Below are 24,048 nucleotides of genomic sequence, written 5' to 3'. Positions count from 1 at the left end.
TGATGGGCATATGCATGGGCAGCACATGACATTTAGCTCAACAAAATCACGGAAGAATGACAACCGCTAGTCTTGAACCAGTATCTGTTTATTATAGAAAAACATCCCATGGGCACAAACAAAAATATATCAAGAAAGAAAACGTGAAACAAATCAAGCATCCATCAAGAAGGCCTGAAGCCTTCTCCCACCTTCCTCACACCAGCCAAAGTTGACAAACCCCGAACGCCAGCAGCTTAGAGGTAAAAGAGGCTAGAGAAGAGGCGCGGGTTGTGCTCCGCGTGCAGCGACTGGCCGGCGAGGAAGACCAGCTTGTGGGCGTACTGGCACGGGGCCGGCACGCGGATGGTGCCCGGCCAGTTGAAGTACAAGTGGGTCAGCTTGTAGGCCAGGCGCTGCATGTGGTCCGGCTTGAGGCCCGTCGTGTCGTAGATGACATTATATTGGGTCGGGGCCACGGTCCCCTGGCGCACGCTCTGCGACACCAGGAAGAAGTCGTAGCGCTCGGGGCGTGTCACCTCGCTGTCGACCACGGTGCCCGGCGGCGGGTTGGTCACGTGCTCACGACCCGACACGAAGAAGCGCGTCGAGATGCGCTTGGTCACCACCACGAAGCCCAGCTTGTGCTCCACGCCAGGGAAGAGCGCTTGCAGTGAGGCCAGGATCTCATCGATCTCCCACACCTTCACCTGCGCCGCGCACACCCGACACATGCTTCAGTCGCGCCCGCTGCCGCCACCAGCATCACCTGCCAGTGCTTTTCTGCTGACAGCAAAGGGCATTGGAAGTTACCGAAAAGTGATTGGATGATTGGTGGCTCAAAAGCAGAGAGGTGACATAAGTTGAAAACGGAGAATTATGAGACCAATTTATAACACAGTTAAAAAAAATTATGAGATCACTGCGGCACCCGCATTGGAGGAATGCGTAAGCACTGACGACTCCTCGCCCCTCTGTGCTTAAATTAAGTTCCATCATTGCCCATTTTGAGTTAATAACTTGGTGCCATGCTTTGTCTTTAAATACGGCACCACGCTTCGCTCCGTCTACACTTCCGGTTTTTTCAGATTAGGCGGCACGCTTTAGCTCCGTATACTTGCGTTTTCAAATTTTGCGCCACTTTTGCTCTGGCCCCGCCCACTTTCGGGACATTTTGGGCTCTAATAAATTACCCCATATGCACCTCATGATTTCCCCTGTGAGATTTTCTGATGTTGAATCTAATGCAAACATTGTTTTTCTTATAACTCAATTCGTTCGAAAGTTGTCGCGATGACAAAATCGTAATGACACGAAACCGCGAAAAATACCAAGCAATGCTTACGCATTAATGAGAAAAAGCGAGCCGGGGCCAACTGCGCAGGTACTCCAGGTAGCGGCATATAGTAACCAGGAGCTTCACCAGGAGCTTTCACCCAAGCCCCAGTGGCAGCCGTGTTGGTGTATACGTATTGATGGAATGTGGTGGAAGCCCACGCGCAAGTCTAATTTGCTTATCGCCACTTGCTCGGGCTTCCAACATCGAATTTTCATGTTGCACATCATCATACAGCCCCTGTCACCTCATGTGGAAACCACCAAAAAGCATTATACTAAATCTTTCGATTACCGCACTGTATTGCCGCGAGCCTGGTCCAGAGCAAGACGTGCATGCCTGTCATATACTTTCTAGCCATGATGACATCCTCATGGAAAACCGACCACTCACGCAGGTGCCATCTGCAAAGTTTCCAATATCCGAACATTTTCTCATGCTATTCGGAACTCCCGGAAATCAAATCAGTGCGTACGTACATGTCAGATGCTCAGAGCTCCCGTATCTTGATTCCTAATCCTATTTTATTACTCCAAAATTCAGCCTGCCTTGCGATAAAAAGTTACCGTTCGTAGAAGAAAATCTAAGTTTACCTGTGGAATAAAAGCTTTCTGTAATCACTACAACGAATCGGCAAAAAGTTAAGCGTGGTCCACTACTGCAGTTTCCTGCGGGATCAAACTTCCAACATGGAGGCCACATCATCTCCAGCGGACACTAAATGTAAAAATACCCACGTAGTCGGCAATGTAAATGGAAGTTAAAGAACAGCTTGTAAAAATTAATTAGCCACCGGAGGTCTATATTATACCCCTGCCCTCCACTACACCATATCTCGCAGCTTTCATGCAGCTTTGATAACCTCAGTGCCAAACGTTTTTAGGCGATTAAGTATACATCTCGTTCGGTCGAAAAGCCGTCATCGTATTCGGCCCCTCGTGTCGGAAATAATGAAGGTTGCGTAAAACAAACCTTACCATGCCAAGCGTTTTCCGCAGAATGTTCCGGATTGTCTCTAATGATTCAGCGTTTCGCGCAGTATAAACTTACTAAGTCCGAGTCTAGCTCGCGGCAGGAATTCAAACCGGCGTTTTATAATCGGGGCTGCGTAAAAAATCCTCTCATGCTAATCTGTGGTTCTAGTGATTGAGGATTCATTGGTGTGGGATGGGCTATGACGAGTTAAGGAAAAAATTGGATTTATTTGAAAAACTGACATATTAAAGAAAAGAAAAAACGTAAAAAGCGGTGTTCAAAGATGTCAGAACTCTCAGAAGGATAAGTCAATGATTGACGATGCTATTTAAGACAATTTAGGGGGTAATTGATCAAATAATAAACTGAAACAGTTGAGAAAAAAGAAAAATACGTTAAAAGGTGTCAAACTGCTGAGCATGGAAAACCTAACCCACTCCGCTATCGCATTGTATCGTTAATGCGAAGTTTAAGCGTCCTCTCCAATTTTTTTGATGTGACAGCATTAAATGGACCATAAAGGCGAAAACTCGCCAGCAATGTCTACGTGAAGCACCCGTCATAAAGGGACTTCCCTCTCTTCACCCTCCACCTGTCAACTGTCCTCTTGAAGGGGAGAGAAGCAAGACGTGGGTCGATGAATGAGGATGAGGAGCAGGCCCATGCTCAGAATATATAGCCTCCCAAGGAACGATGTGTGCGAAATTGAAGCTTCCTGGATCCATTCCTTCTCGCACAGCTCAGGAAAAACAACATGGTTTTCAGAGGCCCACCGGTGGCTCTGTTTGAAATGGACACCTTCCTGTGCAGAGGTATCCCTTACAAAACTTTCTTTAGACAGTCAATACATTGTCTTTAGACTTCTGTCTATAATGTCTGTAGACTGTCTATGGACAAATGCTAGAGAAAAGTCTGTAGGCAATACTAATCCTATAGGCAATCTATACACATTCTATAAATTTATAGCAATACACTTTTAGTTGACTTTTGTCTGTAGACAGTCTATAGACTATGAATAGACAAAGAAATATATATAGGAAGGCAATAGAGTCTATAACAAGTTTATAGACTATCTATAGACCATTTTTGTAAGGGATATTGCATAACCACTACCGCACTGCTCCGGTAGTGGTATGATGAATTGCCACAATCTCAGATTTTGAATAGAAAACAACTGGAGTAGCCTGGGTAGTGGAAGACAATGGACTCAGAATTGGAATAGAAATATAATTAGAATAAAATGAAAACTGCAATAGAATGGTTAGGTCAAGAAGAATGCTGTCATATTTCCTCTGCATCACTCCAACTGACCGCTCTAAAATGTTTTTTCTTCCCAGCTACGAAACACGCTATAGCAAACACTTATCAATACCTTGCAGTATGACAGGGCCAAAATGACAAAGTCTGTCTCGCCAGGACGTTTTAGCACCCGCAAAATGCTGGCCCAGATGTAATGAATCCTCGCGCCCATGTATTTATTACCAGTGGTGACGAACGCCACGAAACAGGTACACCATGTTATTATCTAGAAAGACGGTTAGACAAATTCTTTCTACGACCTTCAATGGTCCGTCCAGGTGGGAGAGATAAGATGACGCGACGCCTGCACCATACAAGCCACGCAGTTTTCGAGGTCATACGGTGCCATATACCAGGCCATAATCACGTCTTCGAAATTCCTTTTTTCCATAAGCCGCAAAGAGAAAGGTGGGCATGCCTCTCGACCAGTAATGTTGGAAACTCTTGAGAACTGACATCCCCTGCCAAGAACTCCTGCTGACAGTAATAGACTCTCGATGTATTTCTACTGAAAGTCGACAGAAACTCTATTTGAACCTTTTGAGGGGATGGCATTAGCCTCGGCCAGCTACATATCTCTTATTGCGACTATCTTAATAACCACAATAGTTACGTAGCAAGCGATTACAATTTAGCTAAGCAGCTTACCTGTAAATCTGATTCGCTTGTATTTGGATGTTTATGGTTTATGGATTATATGGGTTTAATGTCACAAAGGGACTTTGGCTATGAGGGACACCGTACTGAAGGGCTCCGGAAATTTCGTATGTTCGCCACAACTACCGTAACAGTGCAAAATGCCTGCACTACCAAACTGCATTACAATCAACATGCACCTACATTATTGGATTTTATTCAAATAATACTGCAGAGCTCGAATGGTCCAGGAAGGTTGTGAAAAACTAGAAAGAATGAGCATTCGTAAAGCCAAGAAATAACAGTACAGTTGAATGGTCACAGTACAAATTTTGAGAACATTTAGGCTCTGCCTTAACGATATGACGCGACAGCATAAAAGGTTGATTCCCACATGTGCAGAAGGTCATTCTGTACATTAATAGAACCATGGGACTCCTCATACCCCTCCTAGTGCAGTGGTGCAGCGGTTAAGCAATGAGAAACGTGCCTTCGCCCTTGTGCCCCCCCCCCCCGGGTTTCTCTTTTCGAGCGACCAACCATTAACTGCCATCTGTGATGGTAGGCAGCTTGCTCCCTATCTGGTAGGCAGGTTGCGACGCCACTGTAAGGTCACGTGACCTGGATGGCCCACCTGCCTCCTGGGTTGCTCTGCGGGCACCACCTGCCACAGTTATGCTCGTGACTTTACTTAAGTTTGTCAAGCAAGCGTCCGTCTGCAATGAAGGTCAAATTGACCAAAACAGTTACCACGTGACCTCGCTACATTACAGCAACAGTGGGTACATAACGCCTGAATAGATACCTATACTTTCGACTCGTTATATACATGCTAGTATATTGGTGCCATTTTCATAAATTCTGGGGGCCACCAGCTTGATGCAAATTGTCCAATGTGGTGCCAAATGATTTGACATGTTCCAGAGGATAAAGCTGCTAATTGAGATGAAGCCGAAAATATATGCGAAATTCGCACCAACGACATTCCCACCCCACACCGTACATTCCGAGGGTGTTCAGGCGGCCATTGCGGCCGCCTGTCGGAGGTGGTTCTGGTTGGTGTCAAATGATTAGTCCTGTTGTGCTGCACACGTTTATAACATTCATTATCTGACATAACGAGAAAATATAGAGGATATAGCGAAGCTGTCTATAATTGCAATAATAGTGCAAAATCCATGATGTAGACAGCGCTGCTTGTGTCTTAGAAAGGATGTTTCTGGAAAGGAAACATCCTCGAACGTTCGCATTTACTCTTGCTCATGTTTTCTGAGCACACCATTGCAAATACGAAGCTCCCGTAGCTAGCACTCTGAAGTCGAACACTGGGGCAACGTTGGCGGAGAATTTTTTTGCTCACAACGCCAACGTCGGGTGTTCTGGGTAACGAGGCCTCTGACACTATCGCATTAAAACTGCAGGTAAACAGAGTACCACCAGAAATGCCCACCTGGGGGATCTGTCCGTCGGACACCCCGTCGCGGAAGAAGATGATGCGGTCGGGCGAGGCGCCGTCGTTGCACTGTGAGTACTTGCGCAGCGCGTCGCGCAGCAGCGTGGCGAGCGATTTGCCCAGCCCCTCGTGGGTGTCGTAGAAGGAGACGCGCTGGTACCAGCGTGTCAGGCTCTTGTTCATACTGGCCACGAAGGCACCCGCAGAGCGATTGGGCGCGCTCGAGTCCGGGTAGGTGTCGTAGCCGATAACCATGGTGCTGACCAGCGGGATCTCCAGGCACCAGGCCTCGCCGCCCAGCTTGCAGTTCAGCTGCACCGCCACCTTGGTGGCCACGGAGCGCACATTCTTGCGGTTGCTGATGGTGCGGGTGAGGATAACCTGGAAAGTGTACCGAAAACAATGAGGGCCATCGTCACCATTATGCACTGTACTGCATTAGCCATGACTTTGCTTTCCTCAGTCTACTTGCCTCATCTGACCATACAGCTCCTTGCTACGTTAACACTTACATACACGTCGACCAACTTTCACACCCAGACAACCCTCGCATCGTTCTTGGCGTAAGCGTAGTAAGTGTAGTGTAGTATAGTAAGCAGGAAAAAGAGGCAACAGCTAATCTTGTATCCTTGTCCGGACCCCGTCGAGTATCTGTTACGGGTCCAATTGGACTTATTTTTGGAAATGTGGCGGAGAGTTTGAAGGATCCTTCACTCCCGCCACCGGTTGACCCGGTATTGCACTACCTCCGGGATCGGCCTTGTCTTTACCCCGTCTTTACTATCCTGTCTTCCTATCCCATCTTTCAACTCTCCTACTATCTGCACGTGGTAGCGATTGTGGCTCGGCTTGAGCCAGTGAGCAGGCCTGTGTACTTTCCTTTTCTTTCTTCCTGGCAACAGACAGACAGATAATCTTGACAGTAATACAGATTACAGCACGACCAACTGGACAGTGATGCTCTTGACCAGAGAATTACTCGGTGCCCACCACGTGAAACGAAGGGATTATTCTCTTTGCGCACAGCGTTCTCGCCAGTTATGACCCATTGGAGCCTCCATTTATACAAATGAAACTAACCGAAGAACAACTGAAATGAGCTAATTCTAAATTATTTGAGTCCTGAAAAAGCACACCACACTATTTCCCTATTTTCCTTACAAAGGGAACACTCATTCCAACTGATTGCAATTGTGTTTCAAGGAAGCTGGGCTCGGTGCTCTATAATAATCATAATAATAAATCTTGTTGGCATCGAATAAAATATACAGGATGCCAGAGGTCTGCAGAAAAAGCTGTCATGAAGTCCACTTGACGAAGCCACAGGCCCCTGTACAATGGTCATCTTACAGTAAACAAAAACAGAGTTTTTACTGGATCTCGCTCCCCACTTCGGGCGACAAAGAACAATAGCCTCGGCTGACCTGCGTGTGGAGGCCGAGGTCGACGCAGGCCTCCTTCTTGATGATGTCGTAGCGGTCCTTGCGGCTGTTGGGAAGCACGATCAAAGCCAGCTCAATATTGCCCCCACTGGCAAGCTGGCGCAGGGCATACACGAAGCCTGAGGGCCGGTCGTCGTCCAGCAGCACCAGGAGTGGTTGCCTGATCTTGACACCCATGGGCGGGCACACGGACATCAGGGTGCGCACAAACTCTGTCACGTTGGCCTCCTCGCACCGGTGGCAGAGGACGATCCACGACTCGACGGCGACGGCCACGTGCAGCGGCCGGTCGCGCGTCTCGCGCGAGAAGTCGCCCGTGGCCGCGCTGTAGCGGTACGTGTTGCTGCCCTGCATCACCTTCTCGGGCTGCAGCACGCGGGCGTTGATGCTGACGAGTGAGTCGTCGAACCGGACACCCCAGCTGTCCATATCGTTGCGGATAGCCTCGTTGTTGTTGATACGCTCCATGAACACGAACAGGTTCCGCCAGCGTTTGGAAGGCTCCACGCGTGTGTGCTGAGCCAGGTCCCGCATCACGGTCACGTTGGCCCGCATCTGCGAGGGAATTATGGGCCCGTTAGACAGCGACTGTGATTTGTGGTCTATAACCAGCCCAAATCAACTCACGCTATGAGGAACGCCGTAGTGGAGGGTCTTCGGATACTTTCGACCACCTGGAGTTCTTTACCGTGCATGGACAATGCACGGCACGCGAGGCCCCACAAATTCGCCTCCATCGAAATGCGACCGCCTCGGCCAGGATCGAACCCGCGTCTTTCAGGACAACAGGCGAGCACCGTGACCACTCAACCACCGCGGTTACGGACAGTGGCACTTGTATGAGGAGCTTCAACTGTTCAAAGACGGCCAACGATTTCCGGTCGGGTACCAGAGGGCCCGTACACACATTATATGCTAAACCACTTTACGGGACTTTGTAGGAGCACATGTGCACTTGGCGACCACTACACAGTGCGGGGTACTCATTCTTTAAGTGCCCACAAAGTGCGTAAATTCATATTGGCAGGCCTTAAACTGCGCTCGGTGGATTTTTTTTCCAAGCTCCGAAAAATGCGCTCGTTTTATGGTCCTACAAAGAACGGTACAAGATGCTGATGCCCCCTGATCCCCGAGCCCATTGCTCCATAAACGTTTGCAGCACCTTCAAATCAATTCAACCAAAAACATTATAAGAAGAAGAACCACAAACCACCATTTCTGCTTTCCAACCTTTCAATATAAAATTCAGGTTTTTAGTATAAGTCTTAAGCATTTGCAGCACCAGTTTTGTAATGCAGCAAAACCTCGCCAAGCCCGATCAAGGCATACTCGCATAAGCAATAGGTGCGCTTAAAATGTTGGAGCACGAAATCCCCGCCTCCGCTTCCATTCAGCCTCATATCTGGATGCCCGCTTACAGTGTAGTGGCTTATCGCAAACATTTCGGTTAACGCGTACCGATCACGTAAAAGCCTGAAGGAATATCTCATAGCACACCCACGAGTACGCCGTGTATCGTAAGAAAGCAAGCTTCATAGGTATTATGTCGATACGGATACTGCGTAGCACGCTTGAACGAGCACTTTAGAGCGAGACGGGGCTAAGCAATCGGAGCGAAGCAATCGCTCCGAATGCTTCCGAATGCTTCCCACCGTCGAAGATAACGCCTGAGAAGTGCTCGTAGTAGTTTACAGCGGAAAGGTACTCTCGAAACTGACACCTTTTGCAAGCTTAGAGACAGATTGTGCATTTGAGGAGTCACTATAGCGTGGTCTGATAGCGACACTGTTGCCTCTGTCACTGTCGAAATGCCATCGAGGAAGCTTAAGACGGCTTCGCCTGTTCAACCAAAACAGCCGGGGCCTAGCGGCGAAATCAGCCGGCGTCTAGTGGAGAAATTTAGAGCAGATTAAAACGCCCTAGAAGCTGCGCTAGTATAGCCTCGAAGCATATAATAGAATAACAAATTTTTTGTTGTCATGCGCGAATAAAAATGACCGATAATTTTCGCCTAAATTCTATAAATGTGGGAAAGGAGAACTGCATAAACTCTAGCCACTCAAATGCAACCGCAGAAAAGACACGGCACGGCATGAGCGGTTGCTCATGTGACTCCGGCCCTAATGGCTGTCGCGCGCTGTGAGCGGACAGGCGGTGTGCGCTGGCGACACGCTACGGGTGAAAGCATTGGCCAAGCGGTGCGCGCTAGGATTGTAAACGATGGCGGCAGCGTCAGCAGTGATGGCACAAAACCACAAACAGCGCAAGATCTTGCTCCAGGATAACCCATTGTAGTAGTGTTTTCGGACTAAAACGGTACAGTACGGTATATGGGGTTTAATGTCCCACAGCAACACAAGCCATGAGCGACGCCATAATAGAGAGCCCGGAATAATTTGGATCACCTAAGGTTCTAATAGCGTCCGCGTGTTCCGTTCTTGATGCAGTGACTATTATTGATGCAGTACTAGGTGCAATATGACGATAATAGGACGTAGCATAGAAGAATACTTGTGGTGTCACCATGCAGTCGTCACGCTCGCCTTTCGGGCTCGAACCAATCGGCGCGGCGGACTGAAGTGGACCTGCCCGTTCCGTGGACGCCTTCGGAATAAGGTCTCAAGCGTCCATGACACGAAGTAAAATGTAAATTGTAAACTGAGGGAGTTTAAGCTCCACATTAATGTCGACCACCAGGGATTCTTTATTGCCCGCTCACATCGCACAGTACCTGGGCACCTTTTGCGCTTCGCTTCCATCGAAGCGCGCAGTCATGAGCCCAGGTCTTAGGGCTCAGTAGCCAAGCGCTGTAACCACAAGGCCACCGCGGAGAGTGAAGTAGCATAGCATTCACAGCAGACGTACTCTACTCCAAACAGGACGACTGGTACTTCAGCAGAGTAGACCGGCGCATTCGATGAACGACGTTGCGAATGACGCAGTGGCAGATAGTAATGCACTGCGACAGCCATGTTCCCGTTGTCCCGAGCGCTGTCCTGCCTCTTATCCTGTAAGCAACAGGTGGCACTTATTCTATATAAGCTGACTAAGCAGAGCTACCCTGACCAGCTTAACCAGTTAATCAGCGAAAGCTGTTATTCCTTTCGTTTAGCTCTGCATTTGGCCCTGGAATATACTTTGTCAATCATAAGCGATAGCCTATAGTCAATTTATAAGAAAAGAAAAAAGCGGTTTTCCCCCGTCAAAGGACCCCTTTGCGACCACTGGCGTCTGCCGGTGGTTCTCACATTTTTTGTGTCACAATGCAAGGAGTCGTAGACGAAAGAGGAAGAGTCTCCACACTGCACTTTTGCGCCGCTCACTGCACTGTCACGAGAATCGGCCGACGCCGTTGGCTGGAAGGAGGTGCTTTGACAAGGAAAAGCCGCTTCGTTCTTGAGGTGTATCCGACTGCAGCCGTGGTCATAAGAATGAGCGAGATTTGACCTAGTGACCTATCACCTCCCACCTTCTCTACCATCCCTCTCGTATTTTCCCTCCCCTCTCCGCTTATACGGAAAGCTGGATTTCACTCATTCCACTCTGCAATCTGCCAACCGTGGCAAGCATGTAACAAGCAAATTGAATTAAATTATGCTCTTCTCTTAAGTCTGACGCTGTAGTAGATGACACTGTACAATGCCAGGATTTATGAAAAAACTACAACTATATAAGCTGCCGCTATAACAGCTGACGCTGACAAAAGAAGAAACGCAAGGCGAAGAGCCGTATAGAAATTGTTGGTCTAGAGTTCCTGGCACTATGGCTGGTAGATTAGAAGTGCCATGAGGTTTGTCAAATGACAAATTGACAAACATTTCGGTTTGCGACGCCTTACACGAGAACACAGCTGCAACTGTTGCGCTGTTCAACTTAACACAATTTCCCCTTTCCGCACCGCATCGTCACTGGAGAGCCCTTTTGTGCCGTGCCGCTGCACCTCATCCTCTCCCAACGCACTGCATTGTATTTCCAAGTATTCGCGCTCGTTGAGCGGCGCATCAGTGGCCTGATCCCTTCGCACCTCCTCTTTAAACCTCCCGGCTGCAACCTCTCTGCAATTTTTAAATAAATGCTTTCACCACCACCACCCCCCACCACACTGCGTTGTATTTTCAAGTATTCACGCTCAACGAGCGGCGTATCAATAACCCCCTTCCTCTGCGCCTCCTTCTTAAACCCCCTGGATGCGCGGACGTCAACGGCCAAGTCGCCAACACAGCAGTTATGCCCATTAACCGCGGCCGCCGTAGAAAAGGTCAAACAGCACTTCATTCGAACTGCCTGCCCACCTCGTCAGTGAGTCCTGTCAGGAAACACAGCCCCGGCACCAGGTAGATGTTCTGTGTGCGGCCAGCGCGCAAATCCTTGTCCTTGGGACGGACCACCAGCAGCGGCTGGCACATGTCGCGGATGTGCTTCTTGTAGTGGTCCTGCACATGGCATCGCCCAAAGACAGACGGGGTCGGTCGTACCTGCAGCTATAGTTTTAAGCACTCGATCTCTCACATACGCTGGGCTTTGAAACACATGGATAACTGTTTGTGAGGCAACGAAATGATCTGAATGATAGATAGCTAGTGGTTTGGCACAGAAAGACGACATCAAAGGAAGGAAAACGCGATTCAAAGGCGGCTGAGCCAGATAGAGAGACAAACTTGGAAAAATTCGGGGACCACTTCGGAATGGACCCTCCTAGCATAGTATATTGAAAGAACTATCTGATGTGATGGTGACGATGCCACCAGTTATTTCGTCACTTTGTGCAGAACCTATAACATGCGACATACCCGATAGTAGTCGGCGTACGTCTTGGGTCCCTCCTTGGTTTCAAAGGTGCAGGCCGGGTTCTTGTCCCAGTCGATGTCGTCCACCCTGTAGGTCCTGTTGTTGTACGGCGTCATGACAAAGCAGCCCGCCACCCGTTTCACGCACTCATCCTTGTAGTTCGAGACGTGCTCGATCTGAGACATGAGGTCATAGACGCTGTCACGACGCAGCACCTTGTGCAGCGTGTCCGTCACCAACATGACACCCGAGTCGTACTGACCAATGGCCGTGACGAGCCCCTGCCACAGCTCGAGCCCGTGCTGAGGAATTCTAGACACGGCGCACCTATCGAAGAAGTGCCGGTTGATCTGCACAAAGTCCAGGCGCTCCAGGTTGCGGCGCATCTGCGTGTTGAACAGGCGCAGCAGCTCCGGGTGTGTCGGGGCCAGTTCCTGGACCCATTTGAAGCGGACGCAGATGATCATGCCGTCGGTGCGCCGCTGCGGGAACACTTCTGTGATGTCCTGCTGCAGTCGCGTGGGCGACTTCAAGTCAGACATGCCGTCGAACACGAGGCACTTGTTGAACATGTGCATGTGGTCCACGAGCAGGGCGCGCCGCATGCGACTAGACTCCACTGTCGGCGTGAACTCCACGTGGTACTGGTGGATGCAGAACTGGGGCATGGAGATGAGCCGGATGTAGTTGGCCACAACGTTGATGGGGCTGCCCGAAGTGCCCCTCTTGTTGTCGATGTGCGCAGGCCGTGTCTCGACGACGGCGAACTCGTCGCGGTGACGCCGGCCCACTGGGCGGCCGCCGTCGCCACTGTCGCCAGGTGTGTCGGCCGGTGCGAACTGGAACTGCTGCACGAAAACACGCAGAGAGAGGGAGGGAGAGAGCTTTGCACACAAAGCCGCTGCTCACACTACGCATACACTTAATTTTACACGAATGCACTTCAGTCTCCTTAAGTGCGGAATTACGAAACCTTTCCCCTGTCCTCTGTTTCTTCCCTCCATTCTTCACCCGCCGCGGTGGCTGAGCGCTTAGGGCACTCGATTGTCGAGCCGGAGTACCCTGGTTCGATCCCTCATGGGCGGTCGCGTTTTGGTGAAGGCGAAACGCAAATGGCGCCTCTGTGCTTTGCGATGTCGGTGCTTGTTAAAATATCCCCGGGTGGTAGAAATTATTCCGGAGATCTCCACATGGCACCTCTTGCTTCCTTTCTAATTTCACTCCCTACTTTATCACTTCCCTTACAACGCGGTTTGTGTCCACCGAGATATGTGAGACAGTTACTTCGTCATTTCTTTTCCTCAAAAACCAACTTTCCCTCTATTTTTCACTTTTTGTTATTCGTTCGTTGTCTTTTTCGTTAACTTTTGCTATTTCATTTTTGTAACTTCTAATTATTGTTTTTATTTAACTATTTTAATGTTTTTTGTGTTGTCGTTAAATTATATTTCATTGAATATATGTTAACTGCTTGTGAACTGTTGCTTTGCTTTTATACATTTATTTACCACACAACTTATTGAAGTTCGTGCTAAAAATTTTAGTCCACAACTTCCGTCCACGACACTCATGAGCGAAGATAGGCTAACGTCTTAAATCACACTCCTCTTGAGGTATGCATCAGCGACGTTATCTTGAATACTGCAACAACCCGTACAACCGTTACATCAGATACGCGGAGATGTAAAAGCTCCTGCTCTTTTGAACTGTTACAAATAGGTGCGAGCAATATGGCTGCTAACCATATCGAACTAAGGCTCCAAAACGCGAAAAATGCCTACAGTGTGGGCATCGCATATTAAAAAGCTCAGAACAACTTTCTGGCGCTGCTGCAGTTGTGCAGCCACCCTCCATGAACAAGAGCCTCATGCCTGCACCCCGTGGTGCTGCCACTGCGGAGGCGACCACCCCCTTTCAATGCAAGCTGCTCTGTCCCACAGCAAACGGACCGAGTTAGTATACAGGTGGCCTATGGTCACTGTATTCATCTTCTCTGAACGCTGGACCGTATCCTCGCAACTGAAAGCCATTCTGATGCACAAAAACCCACAAATTCACCCTACCCCACTCCATAGATCTCCGGTCGGACCTCAACTCAGGTGATCGGCTGCCTCATCGGCCCCTGGACACAGATCGGAAGGGGCACCGACACTCATCCTCCCTCATACGGTAACTAGGGCTAGACTCGAAAGATTTCCAGTGCAAATCACCTGAACGCAACCCCCTTACCGATCACAGCCAACACCTTCGCCGCGGAACAAGCGGACAGCAGCTGAGGTCTCACCATCCCATCCCGCATTCATGGACTGGAAAGATCACCTTGGTCTAGTGCGGGCTCCTTAAGTCACCTGCTAAGCCCGTACCGTCGCTGACCAAGTCATTTACCATCCTAGCCGTTTCCCTTGCCTTGTACCACCCAAGCTAACTTCATCAAACCACCCTTATCAAGTAATTGCCTCGAACAGCAATGTGCTGCCTTTAAGGAGTGTTTGGCATCATGCAAACAACAAATCTCCTGCCCAACGCAAGGCATAACCAGCCTGAAATCCATGGTAGCGAACATTCTCAAAGTCGTCAGTCTTCTCGTCTCCCGCATTGACGACCTCAACAAGGCTGTAGCCGCTCTTAGACACATAGTCACCACCCTTGCGGCCTGCCCCACCGCCATGGGAAGTGATCTCCTAATCTCTTAAGCGCCCCACTCTTCTAACCAGGACTATATACCTACCCTCTGTGCCTCCACAACCTTCGCTCACTGCCTCCTGGGCCCTCCCCTCATGTAAAGACCTCACCAAGGGCCCTTGAGGTATCTTTATTGAAAAAAATAAATTGACTCCGTGATTTAAAGTAGCCCAATAACATCCAGTAACAGTACTTGTTTTTTGCAAAAGTGGTCCTCTTTTGCAGCCGGTCACCTCTGGCAACAGGTCACCTCGAGTTTATACCTGCAGCACTGCGCGACTGTCACCGTAGCTGTATAGCAAGCCGTCGACGTTTCGCTGATCACTGGAAAAGCTTAGTTGTTGCCCGCTGACCTAAAAATACGCAAATTCTTACGAAGATGTGCGTGGAAGTGTTTAGAGATATTAGAAATCATTTGCGTCCAGCCTCTGGGAAAAAAGAAGCCTAATAGTCAGAGTTAGAAATACAAATTAACTAATGAGAATTAGTTAACCAGCCTTCTTGTAAGCATGTCTTAGCTGCATTGTGATGCACTGCACCGCTGACAATGTCATTCAAAAAAGCAAAGCGCTGTTGTAACTCAGAAAGCCCTTTTTTTCAAATTGCTGTTAGTCTTGGGTGAAATATCCTGTGGGAATTCTGCAAGGTGCCTTCGAATTGCATCTGCCGTTGCTGACCTGTGATACGCTAACTAGATGCATTGCAGAGCTTTTTCAGGATATACATTTTCAAGAGCTTTTTCCAGTCAGGATATACGTTCAGCTTGGGACTCACTATGCTTTCTGTGTATATTAGCGCGCCATGGTGTTAAGTTCTTGCCAAGAGTCTCTGTATACTTAGCGGTACGGCAAATTCGATGAGGTAGCAAGCAAAACTTGCACTTCTGGCAGTTGTGGAGATGCCATTGTGCGTGCATCTTGCAAGTGGCACTGGATTCTTGAAACAACTGCTTTCCAAGACTGCATGCCGGAAATCACATCAGTAGGAATGTTGTGCGTGTGTTCAAACGGGACTTATCGGAACAATGCAATGTTAATCTCTCTCACGTGGCTCACACAGCTGGGCCTAAGAGACTCGTACCGGTTATAGAAAGCCATCGCCAATCGAGTGACAGCAGTGAACAACACTGGCTGGAGCTTTCGCTGCGCTATGATTGTGCCTCTAATACCCCTGTCACACGGGCACTCTAAAGGCACTTTGAACTAATGCTCCTTTACGCTCCCAAAGGAGCACTATACTTCAAGGGAGTTCGTCCGTGCTACACGGTCGCGGAACGACCTTCGCAAGAAGTTTTTAGTGCCCTCATCGGCGAAAAGCGTTATTAAAATTGCAAACCTCACTGCAGATGTAAATACAGAAATGTCACATTTTTTTAGCAAATTACTTTTATAACCGTATTGTGTTAAAGCAAAGCAATTTTAACTGCAACAATGACATGACTTTCCAAGTACAGAGCATAACATCACAGTGCTGGCCACACTGAGCCCTACTCGCTCAGTCTGGCTCAGGCTCAGCTTCGTTCTTCGGTTGTTCCCTTTGGTTGTTTTGCCCCTGCGATCGTTGTTTTTGCGGTCACGTTTTTCTGGTGTGCCGTGTTTTCGGCGGTCTCCATCAAAATGAGTGATGATCCACGCGGCGACGAGAGCAAATTTGAAATTGCGCTTGCAATGAGTGTGGTTTTGTCGTCGTCCGTGGACCTTGCGCTATCAAGGCGAAAGGTGCGTGAAATAAGGCGGCGTCTCTTGGCGAATAACGCCTAGCTTATAGCACTGGCCTCGTCTCGGCGCACAGTGCGGCGGCAAGTGTGGGCATACCCCCGTAATGAACGGTGGTTTGAAGACACGCTGCCTGGTTTAGGTAGCCGACACTTCCGGCAATCTTTTCGCGTGTCGGAGACAAGTTTTCGCTATCTTGTAGATGTTTGCCGCAATTGAGCGACAAGTCACAAACATGCGTGAGCCCATCCCCGTAGAGAAACGCGTCGCAGTCGCTTTGTACAAGCTCTGCTCGTGCGCAGAGGACAGAGGCGTCGCTGACGTCTTTGGCATTGGGCGGTCAACAGTCAACGAGCTCTACAGAGAATTCTGTGAGACTGTTGTGGCTACGCTGGAACACGAGTGGGTGAAAATGCCCACATGCGTGCTCACATAAGAGAATTTGAAGCTATGTGTGGGTTCCCGCAAGCCGTTGGAGCGCTGGACGGATGTCACATCGCAGTGTCGCCACCGAAGGAGCTTAGTTAGTTAGTTATATTGATTTTAATGGCGCAAAAGCAACTGAGGCTATGATGCGCCAAACACACGGTTAGAGCTTTTGTTAAAGGTTACGCTTTTTATATCTAAAGTTTGTATAAAACATTGGCTTCTCTGAGAAATTTAAAAATGCTTGACAAATCAACCAGTGCTTGATCTCCTAAATGTAACATGGGGTGTAGAGGGATGTATTCATTGTACAATGTTGTGAAATATTTTTTCCTCAGTTGTTCCAGTTTTTTGCATACAGTTAAAATGTGGTTTACCGTGAGTTCATCGCCACACATTTCGCAGAGAGGTTTGTCTTTTTTTGTCAGTAAGAAGTTGTGAGTAAGGTGTGTGTGTCCAATGCGTAGTAGACACAAAATAACTTCTATGAAACGCTCCTGATGTGTACATGATCTCCATTCTCCCAAAACAGGTTTTATAGAATGTAGTTTGTTGTTCGTCCCATGCAATCTGCCACTTATTCCTGAGTTTACTGTGCAGTAATTTAGAAAAATCCCTCTGTGGTATGTTAACTTGTTTTATATGGCCAATTCTAGCTTGTGCTGCGCAAGCATCTGCTTTCTCATTACCTAAAATTCCAACATGACTAGGGACCCAGCAGAATATAATGTTATGTTTTTGCTTTGTAATTTTAACTATGTTATGTATGATATTTCCTATCATGGGTTCAGCAGCGTTTGTAGAATGCAGCGCTTTTAGCATACTCAGTGAATCGGTGTAAATGATGCTATTTTTTATGTTTTGTTTTACTATTTGTTCTACAGCTACAAAGATGGCATAACACTCCGCAGTAAATACCGATGTATACTGTGGCAATCGTATCATTTTTTTCCTTTGTTCCTTGAATTACTGCACTTCCGACATGACTTTCTGTTTTTGAGCCATCAGTGTAAAATTCAGTGTAAGTGTCATATTTTTCTTGTAGTGCAAAGAACTCTTGCAGTATGTGCTCGTGTGGTATTTTCTCTTTGTTTACGTGTGTCAATGTGAAGTCACATACCGAAGGAAGGCTGTACCACGGTGGTAGATATTCATGTCTTTGTGCAATATTAGGTAGGGCATCCAGCACTGCTAAGTCTTCACATTTATCTTCAAAGCGCATTATTAGTGGCCTGATAAAATGTGGTTTATTACTGAATAATCTCCTAGATGGGCACTTGATAACAATGGGATAGCAGAGATATTTAGGGAAAGAACGGGTTTTTAGGATGTACGTGCATGTTAGTGTGACTCTTCTATCCTCTAGTGTGATAGGCGCAAACCAAGATTATGAACAGGGTCCAGTCGTTTCAAGTAGGATGCTCTTGCCGAACCATGTACCACACATCCGTAGTCCAGCTTGGAGCGCACCAAAGAGCGATATATTTGCAATAGGCATGCTCTATCGAACCCCCACCGTTTTCGCGAGAGTACCTTTAATACATTGAGGGCTTGGGATGCTTTCTTTTTCAGGTTGTTAATGAGTGACAGAAATGTAAGTTTCTTGTCAAAAGTGACGCCTAAAAATTTATGTTCCTGTTTGACTGGCAGTGTAGTTTGATTCAAGCACAGATTGGGATCGACCTGTAGGCCTCGTCGTAATGAGAACAAAACAGCTACTGTTTTTTGAGGGGAGAATTTGAATCTATTTTTCTCTGCCCAAGCAGCCAGTTTATTTAGTGTGATTTGTATTTGTCTCTCGCAGGACAGTATGTTGGAAGAAGTGTATGCTATCTGTATGTCATCTACATAAACTGAATACATTACGGACTTAGGTATTACTTTGGCCAAAGAATTCATTTTTACTATAAAGAGTGTCGTACTTAAAATGCATCCCTGGGGTACGCCATTCTCTTGGGTGAATTTCATTGATAGAGTTGCTCCCAGACGGACTCTGAATGTGCGGTTAGTCAGGAAGTCGTTCAAGCAGTTCAGCATCCTGCCGAGGATCCCTAGCTCTGCTAGGTCATGGACGATGCCGAACTTCCACGCGGTATCATAGGCCTTCTCCAAATCGAAGAAGACCCCGATACAGTGCTGTTTGTGGATGAACGCCTCCCGGATGGTGTTTTCTAGGCGGACAAGGTGATCAGTGGTCGAGCATGCTTTCTTAAATCCACATTGATGTAAATCTAAGAGTCGACGAGATTCAAGTGTGAAGGTCAGTCTAATGTTTATTATGCTTTCGAAAGATTTAGCGATGCAGCTGGTGAGGGCTATCGGTCTGTAATTGTTAGGACTTGTTGGTTGTTTTCCGGGTTTCAGAAAAGGTACTATTATTGCTTTCTTCCACTCCTCAGGTATATTTCCAGTTGTCCATATTTTGTTAAAGAATTTCAACAATGCCTGCACGGCAGCCTCAGGGAGATGGGCAAGCATAGCGTAATGCACATTATCTGGGCCTGTTGCTGTCTTTTTACCAGAAGATAATACCCTAATCAATTCCTGGAGTGTGATGGGTTGATTGTAGTCCTCGTGCATACCTGCTGCAAATGGAAGTTTTTGTTTTTCTGCTATTTGTACTTCTGGAACGTGTTTGTGTAATTGAACAAACTGGAAACTTCAGCAAAATGCTCACCTAGTATGTTGGCCTGTTCTAATGATGTTTTTTTTTTTAGGTTATTGAGCTGTTTATTGAGGACACGTATTTCTGCCACGAGGATTTCTCGGCATTTCTCCGAACGAATCGCGCTCTGGCCTTGGCCCTCTTAAAGGCAATCAAGTTCTCCGCTGTGGGATACCGACGCAGAGAGTCCCAAGCTTTATTTTGTTGTTTTTTTGCCAATGTGCATTCTTGTGTCCACCATACTTTATGTTTTTTGTGTACGAGTCCTGTTGTTTGTGGTATGGCTAGTGTAGCGGCCGATATTATGCATGTAGTAAACTTTCCATTAATTTCGTCTATGCTGAGATCTTCACAAAATTCTTTTTCTAGTGTGGCACTTGCTGTAAAAAGTGACCAGTCGGCGAGGTGAAGTTTCCAGCGCCGTGGTCTTGTGGGGATGACTGCAGTAGACGATGAGAGGCTGATGATAATAGGTAGGTGATCACTTCCCAGAGGGTCATTTAAAACATCCCATTTAAAATCGTTAAAAAGCGATGGTGATGCGAAAGCTAAATCGAGAAAGCTCATTTTTGCCGAGCTTGAGCAACAATAAGTTGCTTTTCCTGTATTTAAAAGACAGATGTTATTTGAGAGGATAAAATCTTCGATTGTTTGCCCCCTAGAGTCGCAGCGCTCGCTTCCCCAAAAAGGGGAGTGAGCGTTAAAATCCCCAACTACCAAATATGGCTCTGGAAGTTCATCTATCAATTCTTCTAGATCATGGACTGTTAATGTAAAATGTGGAGGAATGTATACGGAACAGATCGTTAGTGTTTTATAGCTCACGATGCTGACTGCAACCGCCTCAAGTTTTGTATTGAGCTTGATTTCTCGAGCAGGGACGCCGCTTTGGACGACAATTGCGACGCCTCCTGAGAGTCGATTTGCCTGCTCGCGATCGCGTCTAAAAGTTTGATAATGTTTCAGGATATGCACATTAGTGGACCAAGATTGGTCTCCTGAAGACATAAAACTATGGGTAACAATGACCCTAAAATATGTGTTATGACACTATAATTCCGCATAAGTCCTCTGCAATTCCATTGAATTAAAAAAGCCATGCTTGTGTTTTTGAGAGAAAATGAAAGGGGATTTACTTATGTGGTGGGCCCGTTATGAAGGGCCTGTCTTTTTTTCGCTCAAGATAGCTGTTCCGCCGCTGTAATGGAGGCGGAGTGGGTGTTGTATCCATCACCTCAACAGAGGTGCTGGAGGACCGCGCAGTCGCGATTGTGTTAGTTTCAGGTTTCTCCCGACGGGGGCAGGTCCTGCGGGATGCCGACCCATGGACCGGCGGTTCCTGCTTTGGCAATGACAGGGCAGCTTTCGCTGACCCTGCCTGGGGCATGGATGGCCCTGCCATCGGCTCGGTGGGAGCGGCCTTGGCAGGTGCCGGAGTGCTGTGTGGTGCTACGCCCCTGCGCACCACATCAGCGAAGTTTTGTTTTGCTGTGAAGGAGAATGTGTTTGTAAGCGCAAAACGCCTTCTCGCTTCTTTAAAAGAAATGTTTTATTTTGTCTTTATGGTGATAATTTCTTTTTCTTTCTTCCAGGACGGACACGCCCTGGAGTATGCAGCATGTTCTCCTTCACAGTTTGCACTGCACAGGGCTGCGTCACATACATCAGACTGGTGATCGTTCGAGGCACATTTTGCGCACGTTTTGCGACCGCGGCAGCTCTGTGGGCCGTGCCCGAACCTTTGGCAGTTGAAACATCTGCGAGGGTTTGGTATGTATGGTCTTACATTGATTTTCAGATATCCCACGTCGATTGTGTCGGGCAGGGTGCTGGTGTTGAACGTCAGGATCATGTGCTTTGTGTCTATTTCCTTGTTGTCCTTCCGGATTTTGATTCGGTGGACATCTATGACGTCTTGGTCGATGAGCCCTTCGAGCATTTCTTTTTGCAGTTATGTGAAGAAAATCATTTTCCGATATTACGCCTCGGACAGTGTTAAGTGAGCGATGAGGAGTCATGGAGACCGGGATTTCCCCTATGGACGTTAGGTTGGAGAGCTTAGATTGTTGGACATTGTCACACAGTTCGAGCAATAAGTCGCCGCTGGCCATTTTTGACAGCTTATAGCCAATGCCTAAGGTTTCAGTCAAGCACTTTGACACAAGGAAGGGGGATATTATTCTTGCCTGTTTATCTTCTTGTTCACTGTGGATCACATGATATTTGGGGAAAGTTACTTTTCTTTTTTGAAAGAAGTTGTCTGCCTCGTTCCGCCCTCTTTTGAGAGAGCGATCAGGTTTTGAAAGTTGGGAAGCCATAAAAAATTGTTTTTCGGTCATGGTGCCAGCCACCCACCACGGAGTCCAACAAGGGGACGGGACAGGAACTTGATAGCAAGTCCTGCCCACGCCAGCTGTACACCTCAACTATAACCAAATATGACGCAACTCAGGGTAGTTGGTCACACAAGGTTAACCCTCGCCGCCAGGAAAAAAAGGAAAAACCAAAAAGCGAGTAGGATATAGGAGAGTTGTGAGACAGAGATAGGAAAGTGACATATGAAGAGGAGGATAGGAAAAGGCGACTGCCGATTCCCCCCGGTCGGGTCAGGCCGGAGGTGCCGTCTGCAGGAAGCTGGGGCCAAAGTGGTGTGTTGCCTCCGCCAAGGGGCCTTAAGGGTCCAAACGCTCGGCATCGGCTCAACCACCAGGATCCCCTTTTCCCCGGACACGGCGATGCCACGCACGGCGAGGCGCGGGTGCTCGGGTCCGTGGTGATGCACTGTTCACCATCATCCCCTTGCGGGGATGTCCCTGCGGATGCTCGGGAACCCGCGGTGTCGCCACTCACCGTCGCGACGCCTGCAAGCTGCCGGCGCCCCCCTGCGGGGTCGAAGGAGCATGCCAGTGACTATTATAATTACAAAGGATGGTAAGTAGTCAACGAGTTCTGATATTATTGAAAGGATCATGCAGGAGACGTCCACTATATTTGCATGTACTGTGCTGCTTGACACCACCACAATTAACTTGTAGCAGTCATACATTGGAGACGCCGCGTTTTTATTTCTCACATACTATGCTCATTGCCACTTGTAAAAAGAAAACTCATAGCAGTTGTAAATGAAATGTCCATCTTTTCATAATTACATATATTGTGCTCTTCGTCTGTAAAACAATATATAGCCATTGTAAATGTGAGTTTTCTAAGCGTATGTGTTGAGGTAATTGTTTGATGGTCAAGATAGGATAGAACAAACGTATGAACTACTGATGTGGAAGCATATGAAACAAAGGCAGGAATGCATCTTGTGACATTTGCAAGCAATTTGAAGCACTCCATGTGCGCATCGTGTTACTTCTTTTTATAATATTCCTCCTTCATTGCTGTCCTCATGAGAGTACATATTTGATGACTCTTTCTGAATGCAGTTTGTTGTATGGTCATGAAATATTGTGCTTTGCAGGTACAGTGTCATTCTACTGGCCCTTGTTGACCACAAGTACCATTTCCGGTTTGTGAGCGCTGGTTCACCGAGGCGGTGCCATGACTCATATGTATACCAGAACTCCACGTTGGCCACGATGGTTGAGTCACCGATATTCAGTGCGCCAACTGCCACCATCAACAGAGTGATTGTGCCACCCTTGATCCTGTGTGATCAAGCATTTCCACTGACACCAAACTTAGTGAAGCCATTCAGAAGCCTGGATACTTGCGATGGGCACAGGAGCTACAACTACCACCTGTCCAAGTGCAGAAAGATTGTAGAAAACGCATTTGGGAGGCTTAAAGCAAGGTTCAGGCTCATTTCAAAAAGAATGGGTGCCAACGTCAAGAATGTGGCACAAATAATAAGGGCGTGTTGCGTGCTCCACAATATTTGTGAGCATTTTAATGACTCTGTGGCACAACAGTGGTTGCACGAGGTAGAAATTGATGACGCTGTGCATGTGCAGCCTGCACATTCCTCTGATGTTGTAACTGCAAATGGTGCAGATGTTAGGGAAGCACTTGTCGAGTACTACCGGCAGTTTGAACAACACAAGAAATATTTGTTTTGGTACACATATCTGCGGAAAGAATGTGTCATTCTTTGTGTTGTTTGAATAATGTAGTCTTCAACAGATTTTTATCCTATGCCCATTTGCCCCCACAGTGGCCTTATGCCTTCATCTCATAATAAGGGATTTTCAATTAATCTCTCTGCCTAGTGCCTAATAATAGACCTACTGATGGAGAGTTGGGCTAAACAACACGCACGTTTATTATTATTGTTTCATGTTCATTTGTCCCAAAGCTTTTTTAACTCATTTGTACTCAGTGTCTGCTTAACATAGGCTGTGAAGAGCAGAGGCTGGGCAACACAAGTTTGTTCTAAAGCATGTTGCTGGTGCTGTGGGCCATGATTTTGTAATTTTTCTTTTGTCGTGGCACATTGCGGTGCTTTGTGAATTGCTGCCGATTCAGGCTGCAAATCCATGTGTACTGCACATTGAGGTCCAATATGTACTTTGTCTACAGTGTCATTCGAGTCCTAGAATATGTACTACACGACTTGAATACTGTTAATGGAAACAAAGACTATATGCACCTAACTTTATTTGCATGTTCTCTTTCATATGATGGGTTATACATTTCAATACATCTGT

General features: G+C 47.5%; 1 protein-coding gene and 1 pseudogene across 1 annotated transcript; one reads left to right on the top strand and one right to left on the bottom strand.

Annotated features, from left to right (window-relative positions):
- Window positions 1-156: 156 nt before the first annotated feature.
- LOC144114353 (piwi-like protein 1) lies at window positions 157-15,687 on the bottom strand. Its single transcript, XM_077648015.1, has 6 exons — window positions 15,637-15,687; window positions 11,911-12,756; window positions 11,413-11,553; window positions 7,103-7,675; window positions 5,676-6,059; window positions 157-689 (listed from the first exon to the last, which is right to left on the bottom strand). The coding sequence occupies exons 1-6, from the start codon at window positions 15,685-15,687 to the stop codon at window positions 237-239; spliced, it is 2,448 nt and encodes an 815-aa protein (XP_077504141.1). The 3' UTR covers window positions 157-236.
- Window positions 6,304-6,446, top strand: LOC144116668 (U2 spliceosomal RNA; annotated as a pseudogene).
- Window positions 15,688-24,048: the final 8,361 nt, after the last annotated feature.

This window comes from Amblyomma americanum, chromosome 1 (genome assembly GCF_052857255.1).
Source record: "Amblyomma americanum isolate KBUSLIRL-KWMA chromosome 1, ASM5285725v1, whole genome shotgun sequence".
NCBI classification, from domain to species: Eukaryota; Metazoa; Arthropoda; class Arachnida; order Ixodida; family Ixodidae; genus Amblyomma; species Amblyomma americanum.
The sequence above is the reverse complement of the archived record's forward strand: the minus strand, read 5'-3'. Positions and strand labels throughout refer to the sequence as shown.